General features: G+C 43.9%; 2 protein-coding genes across 4 annotated transcripts in view; both read left to right on the forward strand.

Annotated features, from left to right (window-relative positions):
- MED1 (mediator complex subunit 1) overlaps positions 1-7,081 on the forward strand; it is a 28,124-nt gene extending 21,043 nt beyond the window's left edge. The window contains exon 17 of the mRNA XM_079948666.1: positions 572-7,081. Coding sequence (XP_079804792.1) covers positions 572-3,845 — 3,274 coding nt within the window. The 3' untranslated portion in view covers positions 3,846-7,081. The remainder of the gene's footprint in view (positions 1-571) is intronic.
- A 2,820-nt stretch (positions 7,082-9,901) lies between these two features.
- Positions 9,902-17,957, forward strand: part of FBXL20 (F-box and leucine rich repeat protein 20) — a 65,284-nt gene continuing 57,228 nt past the window's right edge. Inside the window, exon 1 of one of the 3 annotated variants that reach the window (XM_079948826.1) lies at positions 9,902-10,335. In XM_079948826.1, coding sequence (XP_079804952.1) covers positions 10,294-10,335 — 42 coding nt within the window. In that variant the 5' untranslated portion in view covers positions 9,902-10,293. Of the gene's footprint in view, positions 10,336-13,385; positions 13,467-17,957 lie in introns of those variants that run through there. The other 2 variants (XM_079948825.1, XM_079948824.1) reach the window with 2 other exon arrangements.

The raw sequence follows: 17,957 nt of genomic DNA on the forward strand, positions 1-17,957 counted from the left end.
ACCAGATGTTGGACTTCCCAATTCCTATCAGACCCACCCCACATAGCCGATAGGAGTTGTAGTCCGACAACATCTGGAGGACTGCGGGTCCCCCATCCCTCCTGTAACGATGCCAGTTCTTCAGTTTAGCATTTTCAAAATGTGGCATATTTACTTAGGCCATATTTACTTGAACAGGCTCTTCAGTTCAGCAAAGCCTTAACATGCTTTGATTTTGTCATGTTCATGGAATAAGAAGATAAAGTAGGAACTCTCTTTTAAAAAGAGTACATTCACCTATTTATTAATGAGAACTTTAATGAATTGAGTAGGGCTTCCTTACTCCTCAGTTGCTACTTTGTTGCTGTGGTGGAGAATTCGCCTCTAGAAAAAAGAGTAAAAGTTTATATTCCTGTATATAGTGTGCCTGAGTAGTACAGAAGTCAGGCTCACTCTGTAGAGGTGTACCTAACACTAATTGTTTATAATGAAACACTAATTGTTTATAATGAGTACAGCTTTTAGCTTCATGGGGGAACTCACTGCTGGCAAGGATGACACTAAACCAGCTTTTCTCCACCTTGCCTTATAGATGCATGTCAATACCTGTGACCATGAGAGCCATCCGGAGAAAGGCTGAAACAATCCAAGCAGACACACCAGCTTTGTCCCTCATTGCTGAGACAGTTGAAGACATGGTGAAAAAGAACCTGCCCCCTGCCAGCAGCCCAGGTTATGGCATGACCACCGGCAACAACCCAATGAGTGGCACCACCACCCCAACCAACACTTTCCCCGGGGGACCCATCTCCACCTTGTTCACGATGAGCATGGGTATAAAAGAACGGCATGATTCAGTGGGCCACGGGGAAGACTTCAGCAAAGTGTCCCAGAACCCTATCCTTACAAGCTTGCTACAAATCACAGGCAATGTGGGCTCCACTATTGGCTCCAGTCCCACGCCTCCACACCATACCCCTCCCCCTGTGTCATCTCCAGCAAGCAACACCAAGAACCACCCCATGCTCATGAACCTGTTGAAGGACAATCCAGCTCAAGATTTCTCAACGCTGTATGGAAACAGCCCACTTGAGAGGCAAAATTCCTCTTCTGGCTCCCCAAGGATGGAAATGGGTCCAGGGGGCAACAAGCAAAAGAAGAAAAAATCACGTGTCACGGTGGAGAAACCCAAGCATCAAACTGAAGATGACTTCCAGAGAGAGCTGTTTTCCATGGACGTTGACTCCCAGAATCCCATCTTTGATGTCAATATGACCACTGACACTTTGGATACCCCTCATATTACTCCAGCTCCCAGTCAGTGCAGCACTCCACCAACAACGTATCCACAGTCTATACCTCATACCCAGCCCAGTATTCAGAGGATGGTTCGGCTCTCCAGCTCAGACAGCATTGGTGCTGATGTGACAGATATCCTTTCTGACATAGCAGAGGAAGCATCCAAGCTACCAAGCACCAGTGAAGATTGCCCTCCTATTGGAACACCAGTAAGAGACTCCTCAAGTTCAGGGCATTCCCAAAGTGCCCTGTTTGATCCTGATGTCTTTCAGTCTAACAACAGTGAAAACCCTTACACTGATCCAGCTGATCTGATTGCCGATGCCACTGTGAGCCCAAACAGTGACTCTTCAAATCAGTTTTTCCCTGATGGAGTTGATTTCAACCCTGACCTCCTGAACAGCCAGAGCCAAAGCGGTTTTGGAGAAGAGTACTTTGATGATAGCAGCCAGAGTGGAGACGCTGATGACTTCAAGGGCTTTGCATCACAAACGATAAGTACTCTGGGTGTGCAAGTGCTGGGGGGAGATGGAGGGGAGAGTAAGTTCAAGGCAAGCAGCCAAGCGGACACAGTCGACTTTAGTATTATCACTGCTGCCAGCAAGGCTCTGGGGGTCTCTGATGTCATGGAGCATCATAGTGAAAGCCAGAGCCCCTTACTGAGCACGGGAGATTTGGGGAAGGAAAAGTCGCAGAAGCGGGTCAAAGAGGGTAATGGATCCGGGAGTTCTTTAACGGGCCCTGGGCTAGATGGCAAGGGTGGAAAACGCAGCCGCACCCCATCCAGCGATGGGAAGAGTAAAGAAAAGGTCCAGAAGCGGAGGAAGGTGGAGCCAGAAGGCAAATCTCCCTCTCATAGTTCGTCTACCAGGCCTTTCACCCCACCAGCAAGCACAGGCGGCTCAAAATCTCCTGGAAGTTCAGGCAGGTCTCAAACACCCCCTGGGGTAGCCACTCCTCCCATACCCAAAATCACCATCCAGATTCCCAAGGGAACAGTGACTGTTGGCAAACCTTCCCATGGGCAGTACACAAGCAGCGGCTCAGTCTCCTCTTTGAGCAGCAAAAGTCATCACAGTCATTCCTCCTCCTCCTCTTCCTCCTCCTCATCGTCATCCTCGTCCTCTTCGTCTTCCTCATCGACCTCGGGCAAAATAAAGAGCAGCAAGTCGGATGGGTCTTCTGGGTCCAAGATGAGCAGCAGCCTCTACTCGGGCCAAGGCGGCTCTGGATCAGGTCAGTCCAAAAGCTCCACCCAATCAGTGGGAAAGCCCGGGTCCTCCCCCATCACAAAACACGGCCTCAGCAGCGGCTCTGGAGGTACCAAGATCAAACCTCAAGGGAAGCCTTCATCACTTATGAACCCTTCCATGAGTAAACCAAACATTTCTCCTTCTCATTCTAGACCCTCGGGCGGTTCTGACAAGCTGGCCTCTCCGATGAAACCCGTTCCAGGTACTCCCCCGTCGTCTAAAGCAAAGTCCCCAATTAGTTCCGGTTCTGGAAGCTCACACATGTCTGGGACTGGATCAAGTTCAAGCATGAAGTCCTCTTCAGGGATGGGATCCTCCAGTTCCATGTCCCAGAAGCCACCCCCTTCTTCAAATTCTTCAGCGGGATCTTCATCTTCCTTCTCATCTGGCAGCTCTTCCATGTCTTCATCTCAGAATCAGCACGGGAGTTCAAAAGGCAAGTCCCCAAGCCGGAACAAAAAGCCATCTTTGACAGCTGTAATTGACAAACTCAAGCATGGTGTAGTCACCAGTGGCCCTGGTGGGGAAGACTCAATGGATGGACAGATGGTCCAGAGTTCCAGTTCCTCAAGTCACTCCATGTCCTCCAAACACAACCTCTCTGGAGGTGAATTGCAGGGGAAGCGGGAAAGGAGTGACAAGGAGAAATCCAAAGTCTCTGTTTCAGGAGGCTCCTCTGACTCTTCCAAAAAGGCATCTGATTCAAAGAATGTTGGAAGCACTGGAGTGGCCAAGATTATCATCAGCAAACATGACGGTGGCTCTCCTAGCATTAAAGCCAAAGTTACCTTGCAGAAGCCTGGGGAAGGAGGTGGGGATGGCTTAAGGCCTCAGATGACATCTTCCAAAAGCTATGGATCACCACTAATAAGTGGGTCTACTCCAAAGCATGAGCGCTGTTCTCCCAGTCACAGTAAGTCTCCAGCATATACCCCGCAAAACATTGACAGCGAGAGTGAATCAGGATCATCCATAGCGGAGAAATCCTATCAGAACAGCCCCAGCTCTGATGATGGAATTCGGCCTCTTCCAGAATACAGCTTGGAAAAGCATAAGAAACACAAAAAAGAAAAGAAGAAAGTAAAAGATAAAGACCGGGATAGGGATAGGGATCGTGATAAAGAGAGAGACAAAAAGAAAACTCACAGCATTAAGACGGAGAACTGGTCTAAATCTCCTATCTCTTCAGAACAGTCTTTGTCTATGACAAGCAGTGCCATTCTTACATCGGAAAGGCCATCCAGGCCTAGCCCTGATTTTCTGATTGGGGATGAAGATGAGGATCTCATGGATGTTGCCCTGATAAGAAATTGAGAATATTTAGCCAAGGTTGGCAGGTGGGAAGTGGGCTGGGGCTAAATGTTTCATATAGTGTTGTTTTTAAAATGTTTTTAAAGTTGTGAGTGCAAACAACACCCTTGTGGGTTCAGGTAAAAACAAGCATTTTTCTTTGGCTGTACTTCTTGACAAATGGAGCATAGAGAAAAAATATTCTTCAACTCTTGGAAGTTTACATGGACTCTTACACATGCATACTTCCATCTAATCAGAGTCTCTACCACAAAGAATCGATGCACCACGCTATTCGGTGTAGTTCTGTCACTTGTCCCAGAGTTACATGCCTGTGGACTTGCAAGATAGAATTGAAACTTGGGCAGATATTTCATTTCTTTTACTTCACTTTTTTAGGAACATTTCCATTCTGGAGCATATTTTTAGTGTTCAGGATTTAAGCTTGTTTGGGTTTTGTTATTCATACTCTGATATTTACACCAAAAATTAATTAGCGGAATTGGTTCAGTTCCTGGTATCTCCCCTAGTTCTCAAGGTGCTGACTGCCATCTCCTATTAAAAATAAAATCTGAAATGGAACTGTTCAGTGGATGGCACCAGTTGGGCCCTTATGCAGGTGGTGAAGTATTTGACATAGATGTGTTACATCTTTTACAGCCATTTCACTTAATCTTTGTATTATAAAATTGATTTCTTCCAAGGAAACTGTTGGCTTCCATGCATGTCTCCTCAGTTACCGCTGGGTAGTATAAGATGGCAACTGAGTGGGGAAGAAGAAAGTGAGGGTTTGGTGCTGTGAGTGTAGATTGTTAGACTTCTCAACCCCTTTAATTTTGAAGTAGGTTGAAAACCCAGCTAGGAGAGAATGCTGTTAAAATAAGTGGGAGTGACACTTTTTCCCCTTGGTGAGTGTGGTTTGTTGGCATGAGTGTGGAATCAGTTTCCTCTTTGGTATAAGATCCACTGCAGCATGGCTCCTTCACATATCACTCCAGAAAAGTAGGAACCTTGAGGTCATATGGGAGGAATCAGCAGTGCAGCTACTTCCCTTCGCAGTTGTCTCAAATCCTAGGCAGAGTGAAGTGGCTGCATCTTTGACTCCTCTCACATGAGTTCAGCAGTTACTGGAACAGCATACTGGAGCAGCTCACAGGCCAGTGAGGTAATATAGGGTTACAGACCTATTAAGAAGGAGCCTATAATGTGTGAGTGGTCAGAATATATGCTTAGTGAATGTGCACTTCAACTCCCACCTAGATACAAGGGAAACATTCTAGAATTTTTCCATAACCACATAGTACCAGATAGAGATGGTATTGTAGTGGATTAAGATTTGCCATTAGAATTTGCCTTGCTGTGTTCCATTGAAGGCCATGAACTATATGCATATCACCCTCACCTTGATGTCTTGTTCTCTACAGTATCGTCTTCACATGGAACATTCCCTGATGCTCAAGAGAATAGGGTAGCACCTGGTCACACAGAACTCCACGTGGTATACTAGAGTATACAGCAATAATGGGGAACCTATGGCCATCCAAATGTTGCCGGACCTATAACTCCCATCATCATTTGCATGACCATTGGCCCTGCTGGCTGCAACTAATAGGAGTCAGAATCCAACAACTTCTGGAGTGTCACAGCTTCCCCATCCCTGGCATACAACCACCCATGCTGGGTTTGCAACGGTTGCAGGACTTTTTGATAGCTAACTGTACACCCCAAACTGCTTGCACTCTTAGGAGCTTTTATGTCATAGGTTTGCTCCACCAAGGATTATCTAATGAAGAAGTTGCATTGAGGCTTCTAATGGAGAAGCTGTACCCCCACACAACCATATGTTGCAGAGTTTTCCTGACTTGTGTACCTGCTTCCTGAGTTTCCAAGATACTGCAAATCATAAATTCAGAGCAAATGACACAATTCATTTTACTGCAGACGACTTGGGTGTGTACAAGGTCTCTGATAGATCAAGAGGTTTTTTTGTGATAGCTACATCACAGAATGTAATCCTGTGTATGTTCAGGCCACAGCAGTTGTCTTTATTATGATGGTTTTTACAGTATTCTTTTCATTTAGGGAAGAAGCTGGGTTCTGAGAAACAGTGTGCAACTCAAAATGAGAAGCTTTATTGTTTAAGGCTTTGGACATCTTGCTGCATCCCAGCAGCAACATTTGAGTGGTGTTTTCATGATGGGACGCACAGTATAGTTCTGGTATCCTCTGTAATTGGAATGGAATTGTTGAAAGTATTTGGAAGATGAAGGCTGTGAGGAGCAATGTAATACAATTCTTAGGTATGGACAGTGTCTAAAATATTAAAAGAGGTAATGGCTCTTGAACCATGAATTCTACCAGATCTTTTAGAGGGGTAATTCTTTGGGTCCCAAAGTTAAACAATTGAGACTTTCTGTTTTTCAGTGGACATCCACCTTGGCCAGTAGTAGGTTTTTGAGTTATACAAAAAGGTTCTTCAGAATGAAAACGAGCCTTGATCCAGTGTATGAGAGGTGCAGGATTTGCTCATGAATGGATTCCCTTATCAGTCATAATGGCTCTTTCCTTGGCACATATGAGGGATGAGGATGATGTACCAGCCTTCCATTTCCCACAAGTGCTGAACACCCAATTATATGTGGGAAAGAGGGGAGAGATTAGGTTTATTGTGGCCTATGAGCCCTCTGTGCATAAACTGGATTAAGTCATATTAGTTCCATGGAAGTCTAAAGTCTACCATGCTAACAGGTTCCAAAATTGTGTGGTTGTTTTTTTTACCTTATGCAAGCAGGATGTTAATAAAGTTCTACTTTTAATACAATATACCTTTTTTTGTCCAGCAGTGATGGTTTTTTCATAGGGAATGAAGAAAGATAAGCCATTCAAAGAATAGTTCCACCAATTAAAATTGGGAGTACACATACCAGTATCACACAATCCTTTTCTGTGTTAAAATCTCTCATGTTTACTTCTAAAAGTGCATTTATTTGTTCACATTACCCTACATCTTTCAGTATTGTAAAGACAAAACAGAAAATAGGAAAGAATCAAACCTATTAATCTCAGGTGTAGGTACTTCACCTGAGGTCAAGATTGGTTCTTTTCATGTACATGGTAGGTCCTTTACTCTTGTGAACAATTGTGTAAATACTGCTTCTGGTGACTGAGGAGGTGGAGAAGGAATAGACCATTTTTAGTTTTTTGATGTACTTCAAATAACATGTTTGTTTTACATGCAAATAAATTTTGTTTGATAGAAATGTTTGCCTCAACTCAATTTCTGCACTTTAAAAGTTGGCTTCTACTTGGATGAAGTTCTCATTGTCAAGTAAGAGCTTTTTTGGAAAGAGGGAAGCCTTTTTTGAAACTTCTATTTCAAAACTTTTAAAGTTGGTAGTGCATTTCCTTCACGACTATAGCTGTTTTATATTAGCAGGAACTGGTAGGTGCTGAACATTCATCTGCATTTTTGTCTAAGAAGCTCAGTTGTCTAATAGTCTGCATCCCCAGACTCTTGGACTTCTGCTCATGCTGAACAGATGAGGACCACATCTTGTTGGTTACCCCTTGTACATGATCCAAGTTCTCGGTGCTTTTTTCTTTTAATTCCTAGTCACCTATTAGTTCCTGAAGGCTTTGATTTACATTACTAGTTGACGTGGATAGAATATAAGCCACAATATGATGAAGATAAATACAGTACAGGTGCCTATTGATTTATTATAACTATTCTGGGGAACCTTGAGAAGGACTGTGTAGATAGATATTGGGGTGGATGTGTAATATGAGAATAGTTGGTCATAGGATGTTACTGCCTGCAGAGATTCTTAATTGGAAGATGGCATATATGGAACTAATGCTGAGTGTTGACAGTGGAAGGTATCCAGGTTATGTGTGTCTGCTTCTCTTCATCTCCCAAATCAGATGGGCTAGTTAACACGGTGCAATATTCAGACTTAATTTCTAAAATGGGCTTAGAAGCCCTATTGCCTTAATCACAGATTGGGGGTCAAATATGTAATAGTAGAGAAGGTAGTGTTTTGTGTGTGCTTGGAGGACTTCACCTGTGTCCTCAGGTACTCCTATTTCCAAAATTTATTCCTAGAGGAAACTTTATTTCATTACATTCCAAAAGGAACGAACCCAGGGCAGACCAGCGATTTGACTTAACAAAAATGTTTCCATTAGTCAAAGGTGGGGGAAATATAGAGTGGAAACAAAATGCTGGTTTGTTGTTGTTTAGTCGTTTAGTCATGTCTGACTCTTCGTGACCCCATGGACCAGAGCACGCCAGGCACTCCTGTCTTCCACTGCCTCCCGCAGTTTGGTCAAACTCATGCTGGTAGCTTCGAGAACACTGTCCAACCATCTCCTCTGTCGTCCCATTCTCCTTGTGCCCTCCATCTTTCCCAACATCAGGGTCTTTTCCAGGAAGTCTTCTCTTCTCATGAGGTGGCCAATGTATTGGAGCCTCAGCTTCAGGATCTGTCCTTCCAATGAGCACTCAGGGCTGATTTCCTTAAGAATGGATAGGTTTGATCTTCTTGCAGTCTGTGGGACTCTCAAGAGTCTCCTCCTCCAGGTTTGTAGAAAAGCTTTATTGTTCATATACAAATAAGATAAATTTCTAAATGTTAAATCAACTTCTTTTGTTCCCGTTTGAGTAAACAACTTGCAAAAGTATCATTTAATTGGTTTTGGTCGTTTTCAATGCATGGTATCGGAGTAAAAGCTTAATAGTTTTGTTTAATAATTAACAGTAGTAAGAATGCTTGACATTTATACAGTGTAATTTCAGGTTTTCCAGTACATGCAGTTTCACGCGCAGTCCTTTCAGTAATCCTTACAATAGCCCTTGTACAGTAAATTAGTAAGAGTATATGGAAGGGACCTCAAAGGTAACCTTAGTCCAACCCCTTGCTTTTGCAGAAATCCTCTGCTGTTGCACCCCAGTAGCTAGTCTTCCATTCTCTGCTTTAAAGCCTCTAGTGAAGGAGAATCCATCACCTTTTAAAACAGTTCGTTCCACTGTCAAACTGCTTGTATCATCACTACCAGTATATGGCAACCATCCTCTATATATGTATTTCCACCACCACCCCTACCAAAATGTATGTGAAGCTGATAGGATAATCGGCTTGCTGAAAGCCAACCTAGTGAGTGCAGGTGGTCCACAACTCGCTCAATCTACAAATCCATCAGATCTTGGCAGAATTTGGATTCAAGGGAGTGAGGCAGCTACTTATCCTGGTTAGAGAATGTCGTGTGTCCCCCCCCCCCTCAATATATACAATAGCTGGATGAGACACCATGCCACAGGAATTAATCCTCCCCCCAAGAATAAAGGAGCCAAATCTTCTTAACTGGAAGCTTTCATCTTGTTGCTCAAGAGAATGATCTGAAGGCACCTGATGGGATGCTGAAGCTAAACAGCTTGCTGCAAGGGGCACCCCAGGGAATAATAATTCCAACCCAGAGGAAAGGTAGAGAAAATGAAAAAGAGAAAAAAGGTTTAGCTGCGTTTGAAGCATTTTAACTGATGGCAACGAAGAAGCAGCTCCTTTTGTTGATCCATTCAGCACAACGTTAAGATCAATAAGGATGCCAGTCACTAGAGCTGCTTGGGAGCATGTCCCCACCGCTGAGCGCAACCGAAATGTGCCAGTGCGCGCGCGCTGAAAACATATATCTGCACGCCTCACCGAGCTCGGTAGGGACGAACGGCTTCACCCGTGAGCCGCGCACGTGCGTAGGATCGGAACCGAAATCCTGCGCGGCGATGCGACGACCGTCATCGAAACGTGCATAGGTTCAGTGTTGGCGACGGGAGGCGGTCGCTTCACCTGCCCAGACCAGAGTTGAGGAGGGGTGCGGGGCGGGGAGAAAAGGAAGACCAGGACCCTCCCGGCTTCTTCGCCTTGTCCCCGGGAGCTGGGGTGGGCGCGCGCACACGCTCCTCCTCCCACCACCCGCGCGCGCAGAGGCGCGCGCCGCCCGTGCTCTTTCCCCTCCCCGGCCTGCGCCTCCCTCATCCAATGAGCGGCGCTGTTGCTGGCAGGTGCGGAGTGTTTTTGTTTTGGGTAGAAGGAGAAGAAGTAGTAGTTGTAGTTGACGAAGGCCGAACTCTCGCTCGCTCGCTCGCTTTCTTTGCTCCCCCCCTCCCTTCAGGAGTGGGCCTAGTCGGCGGAGGGGGCTCCGGCCGGCCGACCCCCCCTCCCTCAACCGCACCCGCTGAGGAGCCTTAACGCCGCCCGGGCCCTCGCCGCTGGTCTAGGGAGGCAGACGGGCGACGACGGGCTTTCCGCCTCCTGCCTCCCCGGCTGCTGCGCCTCCTTCAGCCCCGCAGCGCGAAGGGAGGCCGCGGGGCTGAGCGGGCGGCCGCTGCTGACGCCGCCGTTCAGGAGCCGGGGGGGCCAGGCCCGGCTCGGCCTGGCCTGCTCTCACCCGAGCCGACCCCCGCAGGGCCTTCACCATGAGGAGGGAAATGAACGGAGTCACCAAGAGCCGGTTTGAGGTGAGCGGAGGGAGCATCGGCTGGGCCTTCCCAAAGTTTCGCGGGATGGGGAGAGGGAAGGTGGTGGTGCAGGGCTGGTTTGTTCGGTTATGAATGGGGCAGTGGGGAGGGGGGGCGTTAGATTTCACCGAAGGAGATTTCCCTTCCCCTATTCTCGTTTCTCCCTCCTCCCCGCAAAAGAAAGGGGGGGAGGGACATCCCAGATCTGGAGGGGCGATAAAGCGGTGGCCAAAGAGATGGGGCGGTGTTTGTGTGTCCCCTGGGAGGGTTTTAAATGGGGGAAGGGAGGCGACTAAGATGAGGCTGAAGGAAATTCCCTTTCCTCGCCTACCAGACACCAGAGAAGAAAACTGACCGCGGAAGAAGAGGGCGACAAGTTCCCCTAAGTGGGGTGGGGGTGGGAGGGTTGCCTGTCGTGATTACAATGAGGGAAATTACATGTACAAGTGTAAGGTGGTTTCTTCTCCCGTCGACGCGAGGGCATTCCGCTGGAGGAGATCCTTTCCCTCGAACAAAACTGGAAAAGGTGTATGTAGTCGACTTTGAATAGGTAAGCCTGTAGAGAGGCAAATAAGAGGGAAACACTGTGTATATTGGGTGGGGTGGAGTCGGTCGTGATAGGTTACGCAGATGGAAGGCTTCCTTCGCCCCGCCCGTGCCATTCTGTGGGATATCGCTAGTGGGAAGGATGTGCACTAGAGGGGAAAGGAAATATTACGTTAGGAAGTCTGGTGTGTGTGTGTTTAGTGGCACCACGGTACATGTAGGGAAGTTGGGCGAGGAGGTTCGTTAACAGAGTTTGGGATCCCACCCACTTCCACTGGGAGTGGGGCAGGATGGGTGGAGAATGAGCTTGAAGAGGAAGGGGAGGAGCCTAAGCACACTGTGGGAGCGGCAGTGAAAGTCCCAGGATTGGGGCTGCCTTGATTACGTATATACACAGTGGAGGAACATGGACATTAATGCATTATTATTATTTTGGGTGTGGGGTGAAATTAACCAGAACTTGAAGAGCAGACTGTGAGGTGGGGCAGGGTCTGACCTGAAAATGTTATTCTTCAGGTGTTTAGGGATGGGGGTGAATTGGCAGGTTGTAGCCAGAAGAAATTTAGTTATGAGAAAGTATGTGTTTGGAGCAGTGATAGAGATAATAGGAGGAGGTTACAGAGCTGCTGTAGAAGTGTGCTGGGACTAGATTAGAATTGGAAGAGAAACAAGTTGTAGGCATGTGGAGGCTCCTGAACAGTGTTAAGGCAGGCACACTTTACCCACATAATTTATGCCCTACCAATGAAGGGAAGGGTTGTGTGTGTGTGTAAACAGACTCCTAGGGCTGTTTAAAAAAGGGCATATTACAGATATCCTCAGTCTCCTGTGAAGGTTCTTGAGGGTTGGAAGGTACTGTTAAGTTTCTAGCTTTGTTCAGAAACTGCTAGAAGGGGATGGCATTTTTCAATTACTTGTCCAACTAATTTTCAGTTTATCCTCAAGTGCATCCTAAGTGCACTCTTATACACAGGCTGCTGTTGCTGAAGATATAGGCAATCCACAGGAAGCATAGCAGTGGAAAATTCAACAGCTCTAATGTTCTGTCTAGATAACCTTTACTTGGTATATGTAAAGAAAATAAAAGCTGCAATTCCTAGGTAGTGGCAGGAAAGGGTCTCATCAGGAGGCTAGCTAAGCTGGCTAGGGGGAAAAGTCATCTCCCAGTTTATGTCCCACTTAAGTGGGGGAGATAAAACAGGATAAAGGTGTAGGGATTGGAGGAGGGTGATACTTCAGAGTAGTGGGAGATTCTCTGGAGTATTTGTGGACTTCATGTCACTGGGCGGGGGGGGGGGGCGGGGAGGGAATCATGCAAGGACAGAAGCATGAATAGAGAGGGTAGGGCCAGGGAACCAGTCTTAATGTTGCTGGCATGACCAGTTTTGTGCTGTTTGTTTATGGCTACTAAGGGCCTAATTAATATATAGACAAAGGGGATCCTCCTGGTCTGGAAAAGGAAGGTGGGCAGCTAGGGGGGAAAGGAATGACATGCAAGAAAGGAGGAGCATAGTGTTCCAGGATGTGGAATACATAGTCTATTTCTGTGTGTTTGTAAAAGAGCAAAATTTGAGGGTTTAAAGTAATATGTAAATAGGTATATCTGTCCATGTGGGGCTAAAGTTCATCAAATTGTATGCTGACAAAATGTGTATTGGTCACATCAGCTTAGCAAATTACAGCTGTATATTAATCACAACTGTTTTCAGACGCTGACCAGTGGTCAGGGAGGTATGCACATGAGCACATACATGTGCTCTGACATATGGCCAATATAGTGGGTTTAGAGTAAGGAAGATCCTGTAGCTTTGATGCCAGTAACAAATGTGAATGTGATTAAAGGGCATTGTGGAGCCTGTAGCTCTTTGACAGGATGGGTGACTGGTTTGCAATGTGTGGTGCTGACCCTGTGTGTTTGTGGACATTATGCAAAACGGATTGCTAAATAGCTTTAAAGGAAACATGACTGGTGGTTGGTGCATGTGTTTAATATCAGAATATATAAATGTGGTACAGTCCAGGACTACTGTTGCTTTACTATTCTGAAATTGAAAAGGAGAATCCTGAAGGATAAAGATGCTGTAAAAAGTGCAAACAGAGCAAGCAAAGGGTAAACAATGAACTATTCAGGAAAACATGGCACATAATTGACATGATCTGGCATCACACAAAAGCACCCTATCTAGCCAGAGATTCATCCAGTTCTTTGTCGTAACAGCTGTCCCTGCCTCCCTTCCCTGAATTGATAGCCACAGTGCGGAGGAGGCAGCATCACTGACACAAATAAGAGCAATAAGCTGGTTCAAGTCTCTTTTTGTGGGGATTTCATGAGGGAGGAAAATAAAGTGCCCAAGTGTAATCTTTCAACAGTGTGACCAAGGAATAGCTTGAATACAGGGAGGAGACTAGCTCAGCTCAGAAGGAACTTCTGCTTTGGGCACAGCTATTTCTTTACTTTCTGGTCCAGAAAGGAAAAATAAAAGTAACTGAGTCAAAGTACTGGATGACTTAGGCAGCGTATGGCACAAGGTGATAAGTTCTGCAGAATGAAAAAGAGCGGTGTCTTCATCCAGAAAATGAGACAGGTAAAAACAATGTTTTGGTGTCACTCTCTTACTTTTAATGGGTACTATTGGAAGTTGAATGCAAACTAAACAAAAAGAGTGCATGTTCATTGAATTAATTTCCATTGACTAAATAGCCCAGGAAAATGTTGATTGGTAACCGAGTCAAAATAAAAAAGGTCACTAACTGAAGTTTTGTGACTTGTAAGAAGCAGCTGCACATAACAATTTCATTATTTTTTACACCATCTTGTAATCTGAAAATTGAGGGGAGAGTTTAGATACATGGAGGGGTTCTTGTGATTTGACACTAGTATTTTTTCCCCATTGAGATTAATTGTTTAATTGTATGAGAAGAGGAATCTATTCCCAGGCCTTTCCCCTGTGAAAAGTATGTATTGGTACTGATGAACAGTGTTTTGGGTAGCACTGGGGATGTTTTTTTTCCAAAAGCGGCGTCCAAGGGAGATGTACAGTTGGGAACCTTAACATTCAAATGTGTGTGTTATGGTTGCTTATTCTAATTATACATGTCTACATGGTATTCTTGTGAGGGAGAGGAAGGGAGGCATAACCCAATTGGGAAAATGTGCATACAATGATATATTTAAAAATGGAAACCGGAAATAATATGAGAGAGTTTTGTTGGGCCAATTTCTGTTAGTAAATGAATATTTTAGTCTTTGAGTTATGTAGAACATGTAATTAGATACAATGGAACGATAGCTAATTTCCAGCTTGTATACAGAGAGAGACTACTTACTAATGCAAATATTTGTAGACCAAATATATTGTTACAGTGCTGTGAGGTGAAAACATTTCTGGAAATTTTTCAAGTGATTTCCATGGAAAATGTTCCATTTTTAGAAATGAGTACTGTGCAAATTCGGCAACTGAAATGAATATAATACTAATGAAATATAAAATCATGGTTGTAATTGGCTATTTATGAAGTGACTAGCCCTAGAAAGCACATGCTTATACACACAGCTCTTGAGGGATACTAAATTTAGTATGGTAAAATAGTTTTCAGTACCTTAATGTTTTTTCTTTATAATTGTGTACAATTGACTTGCAACTTACATGCATTTAAACTTAAGCAAACAAACAAATAGGGGCAAGCATCCATTAAAACAAACAAACATTGGCAATCCCACCTGCCACTGCGCTCACCTTGGGAGAGTGCTTGGAGGTGCAGGGAGAGTGTGTTTTGCCTATACATGATTTTGGCTTTATGCACTGTCCATGGAATTTATCCCCCACATAAGCTGAGAGTCGACTATGTTACTGAGTTGTTTTAATAAATTATTTAAATAAAGATAATTTCCAAATAAAGATTCAAATTTGTTTGACTCTAACACTTAAAGCACATTGAATGTAGCAGCTTGAATTCTCCTCTCCAGGCAAATACTTCATTTAACTGACTTTTGGAGAAACTGTTCAGATAATTAGTACATAAAATTAGCACAACATACTTTTTAAAGTTTTAAGTCTTGTTCATTCAGTGTAAATGAAACCAACACACTAAATCCAATCTCCCATTGTTTTATGGCAGCAGGGAACCCCAGAGATGCTGACTTGATCACAAAACATTTATCACCAAATCTGTACAAACATCTCAAACTAGGGAATGTTTTGACCGCACTTGTAATAACTAAAGACCTCTATTCCAGTAAAAATAGACCAGGTAATAAGTCTCTCTACCAGATCAGAGTCATAATGGGTGCAGGCATAATGTTCCCAAAATAGTAACCATGGTTAACTGGTGTTTAGGGGGTGTTCTTAATTATCAGATGTGACACCAAGCCATGGTTGATCAAGCCATGGTTGAGGGTGGAGTGTTGGGGGAGGGTGATTTGTGATCATGTCCCTCCCTTATTGCTAAACAATAGTTAGCTGAAATAGCTATCAATGACAGTATCGTGGTGAAAAAAGAATTAAGTACCAGGTAATGTTCAAGATTTTTGATATGAGCTTTTGAGTTATGCAAGGCATATTCAGGCATATGTGTTGAAAGAAGAAAATTGTGGCAGAAAATATGGTCACATATCTAGTATATTGAATAGTATTGCAGAGAACCTTGTAAACAGTAATTCTAACAAACTAATCTTACTGGAGGGAGTAGGTTACTTGCACAGGCTCCTTCATAATACTGTGTTCATAGAAAACATCTGATGTCAGGGGAGGGGAGGGAATTTCTAAAGTATCTCTCATAGAATCTTCTTTAAAGCCTTTCAAAGAAAGATGATTTGCAATCTGCTTTACAATTTAGTCTCTACATAACCCTTGAAAGTAGGGAATTAGTGCATAAAAGACTAGCCATTATATATGAGTCATCATTATATTAGATCTAGAGACATACAATGATTTCTATAAATTGGCTGTAGGTGGAATGGTGCAAAATGAGCAGTGTGATAGGAGAGATTATATATAATTTCTGAATCTGTGTGCTTGATACATGTTCTTTGCAGTTTATCTTTACAGTAATGGTGTGAATAGTTGAGGCTGTGAGCCACTGCTTTTCAAAAAGGGTTTAGAGTAGAACTTTAAGGATTATATATAGTATCTGTCAGTACATACACTGAAGTTATTTTTCGCAGTATTTCACAGTGGTTGTAAAATTCATTTTTACTGTAGATAGTTTCTGCCTCAGGAGTGTTTGAGTAGGTCCCATGGCAGGAGGGATGATTTCTTCAGATAAGAGTGTTAAAAACTGAGTAAAATTAATCAGTTATAACTTCTCTTTTCCACTTCTTGAATAACAAGGGAATTGCAGGGTGTGTCTGCCCAGCTGATAGGAAGATGTTCTGAAGTACCCAGAACAGCATTCATATTTGACATTTGATCACTTAAGTATTCTTGGAAGCATACCCTATGAGTGCCTCCCACTGGTAGATATGGTGGAAAAAGCCAGTGGCACCTCTGAGCATCCAAAGACAATTGGCATGAAGATGACAGTATAGATTGTTCTGAGAGGCAATAGTCCGGTACAGTGTCCTCCTCATATACAATACATTTGTGTGCATTTGAGCTTTTCAGTGTTTACAGACATCTTGGTGATCCTTACAACAAGCCTGTAGTATTATTCCCATTTTGCAGATACTGTGCTTTGATTAATGGCTTGCCTGAGGCCACAGAGCATTGTTCTCTAAACTAAGAAGTTCACTATTTTAGCCACTGCACTGTACTAGCCCTTAACACAAAACACAGAGGTACTCAGACAATTAGATACAATGTACATTTAAGCCCCACCCTTTAGTCAAATGAACCCTTGCCTGTTGTCACCAAAGATAACTTGAGTAAATAGTTCTTCAGAAAGATGGTCAGACTTTGAGTCTTCAGGGGAAGCTGCCATCTGGTAGTACATCTCTCCGTATGTTTGATGATCTGACAGAAATTGTTTGTTTTTTCAGTATCCTTCATTTCTGTCTACAGACTCAAGGAAGCTAATAACCAGAATAAAAGCATACTAAAAATACATAATTATGGGTGGTATCCAACAGAATCATACTCAGAGAAGAACCATTGAAATCAATGACTGACTTTAGTCACATAACACCTTACCTGTGAATTGAAGAGCAGATAAAAATCTGTTAATGCTTGGACAATAAAATACCGTATTTTTTGCTCTATAAGACTCACTTTTTTCCTCCTAAAAAGTAAGGGGAAATGTGTGTGCGTCTTATGGAGCAAATGCTGGCTGCACAGCTATCCCAGAAGCCAGAACAGCAAGAGGGATTGCTGCTTTTACTGCGCAGCGATCCTGCTTGCTGTTCTGGCTTCTGAGATTCAGAATATTTTTTTTCTTGTTTTCCCCCTCCAAAAACTAGGTGCGTCTTGTGGTCTGGTGCGTCTTATAGAGCGAAAAATACGGTAATATCAAACAGTAGCCAAGTCAAACATCTTCAGAATTAAAAGAAAGGTCACCTGGGGTACATCCATACCATACATTTAAAGCATATTCAGTGCACATTTAATATTCATGACTTCCCCCAAAGAATCCTGGGAATTGTAGTTCCACCCTCAGAGAGCTACAATTCCCAACAACCTTAACAAACTACACTTTCCAGGATTCTTTGGGGGAAGCCATGTGCCTTAAATGGATGTGGAATGTGCTTTAAATGCATGGTGTGACTCTGCTCCTGGACTGGTCAAAGGCTTCTATATGAATAGAAGCCCTTGATCCCCCAGTGGCAAAGAAGCCAGGTATCAACACCTGGGCTGCCATGGGCATGCCAAAGCCCACCAGGCCTGATACTATATTTGTAGCATCCTTCCATCCCTCCACTTATTTTAAGCTTTTTATGTGCTTGAGGTGGCTGACCAGACAAGTACATGATTGCAGATGCTAATTTGATTCTTTTTTCAACTTTAAAATATACAATATTGTTTTTCTAGAACAAAGTTTGTGCATTCCCATCAAGGCAGCAGAATCAAATTGCATTTTCTTCCTGTAGTCAGGATAATGCAGTGATTTAAGCGAGTTTAAATATCACAACTGCATGTTTTCTA

The sequence above is a fragment of the Podarcis cretensis genome (genome assembly GCF_951804945.1).
Source record: "Podarcis cretensis genome assembly, chromosome: 13".
In the NCBI taxonomy this organism is placed as follows: domain Eukaryota; kingdom Metazoa; phylum Chordata; class Lepidosauria; order Squamata; family Lacertidae; genus Podarcis; species Podarcis cretensis.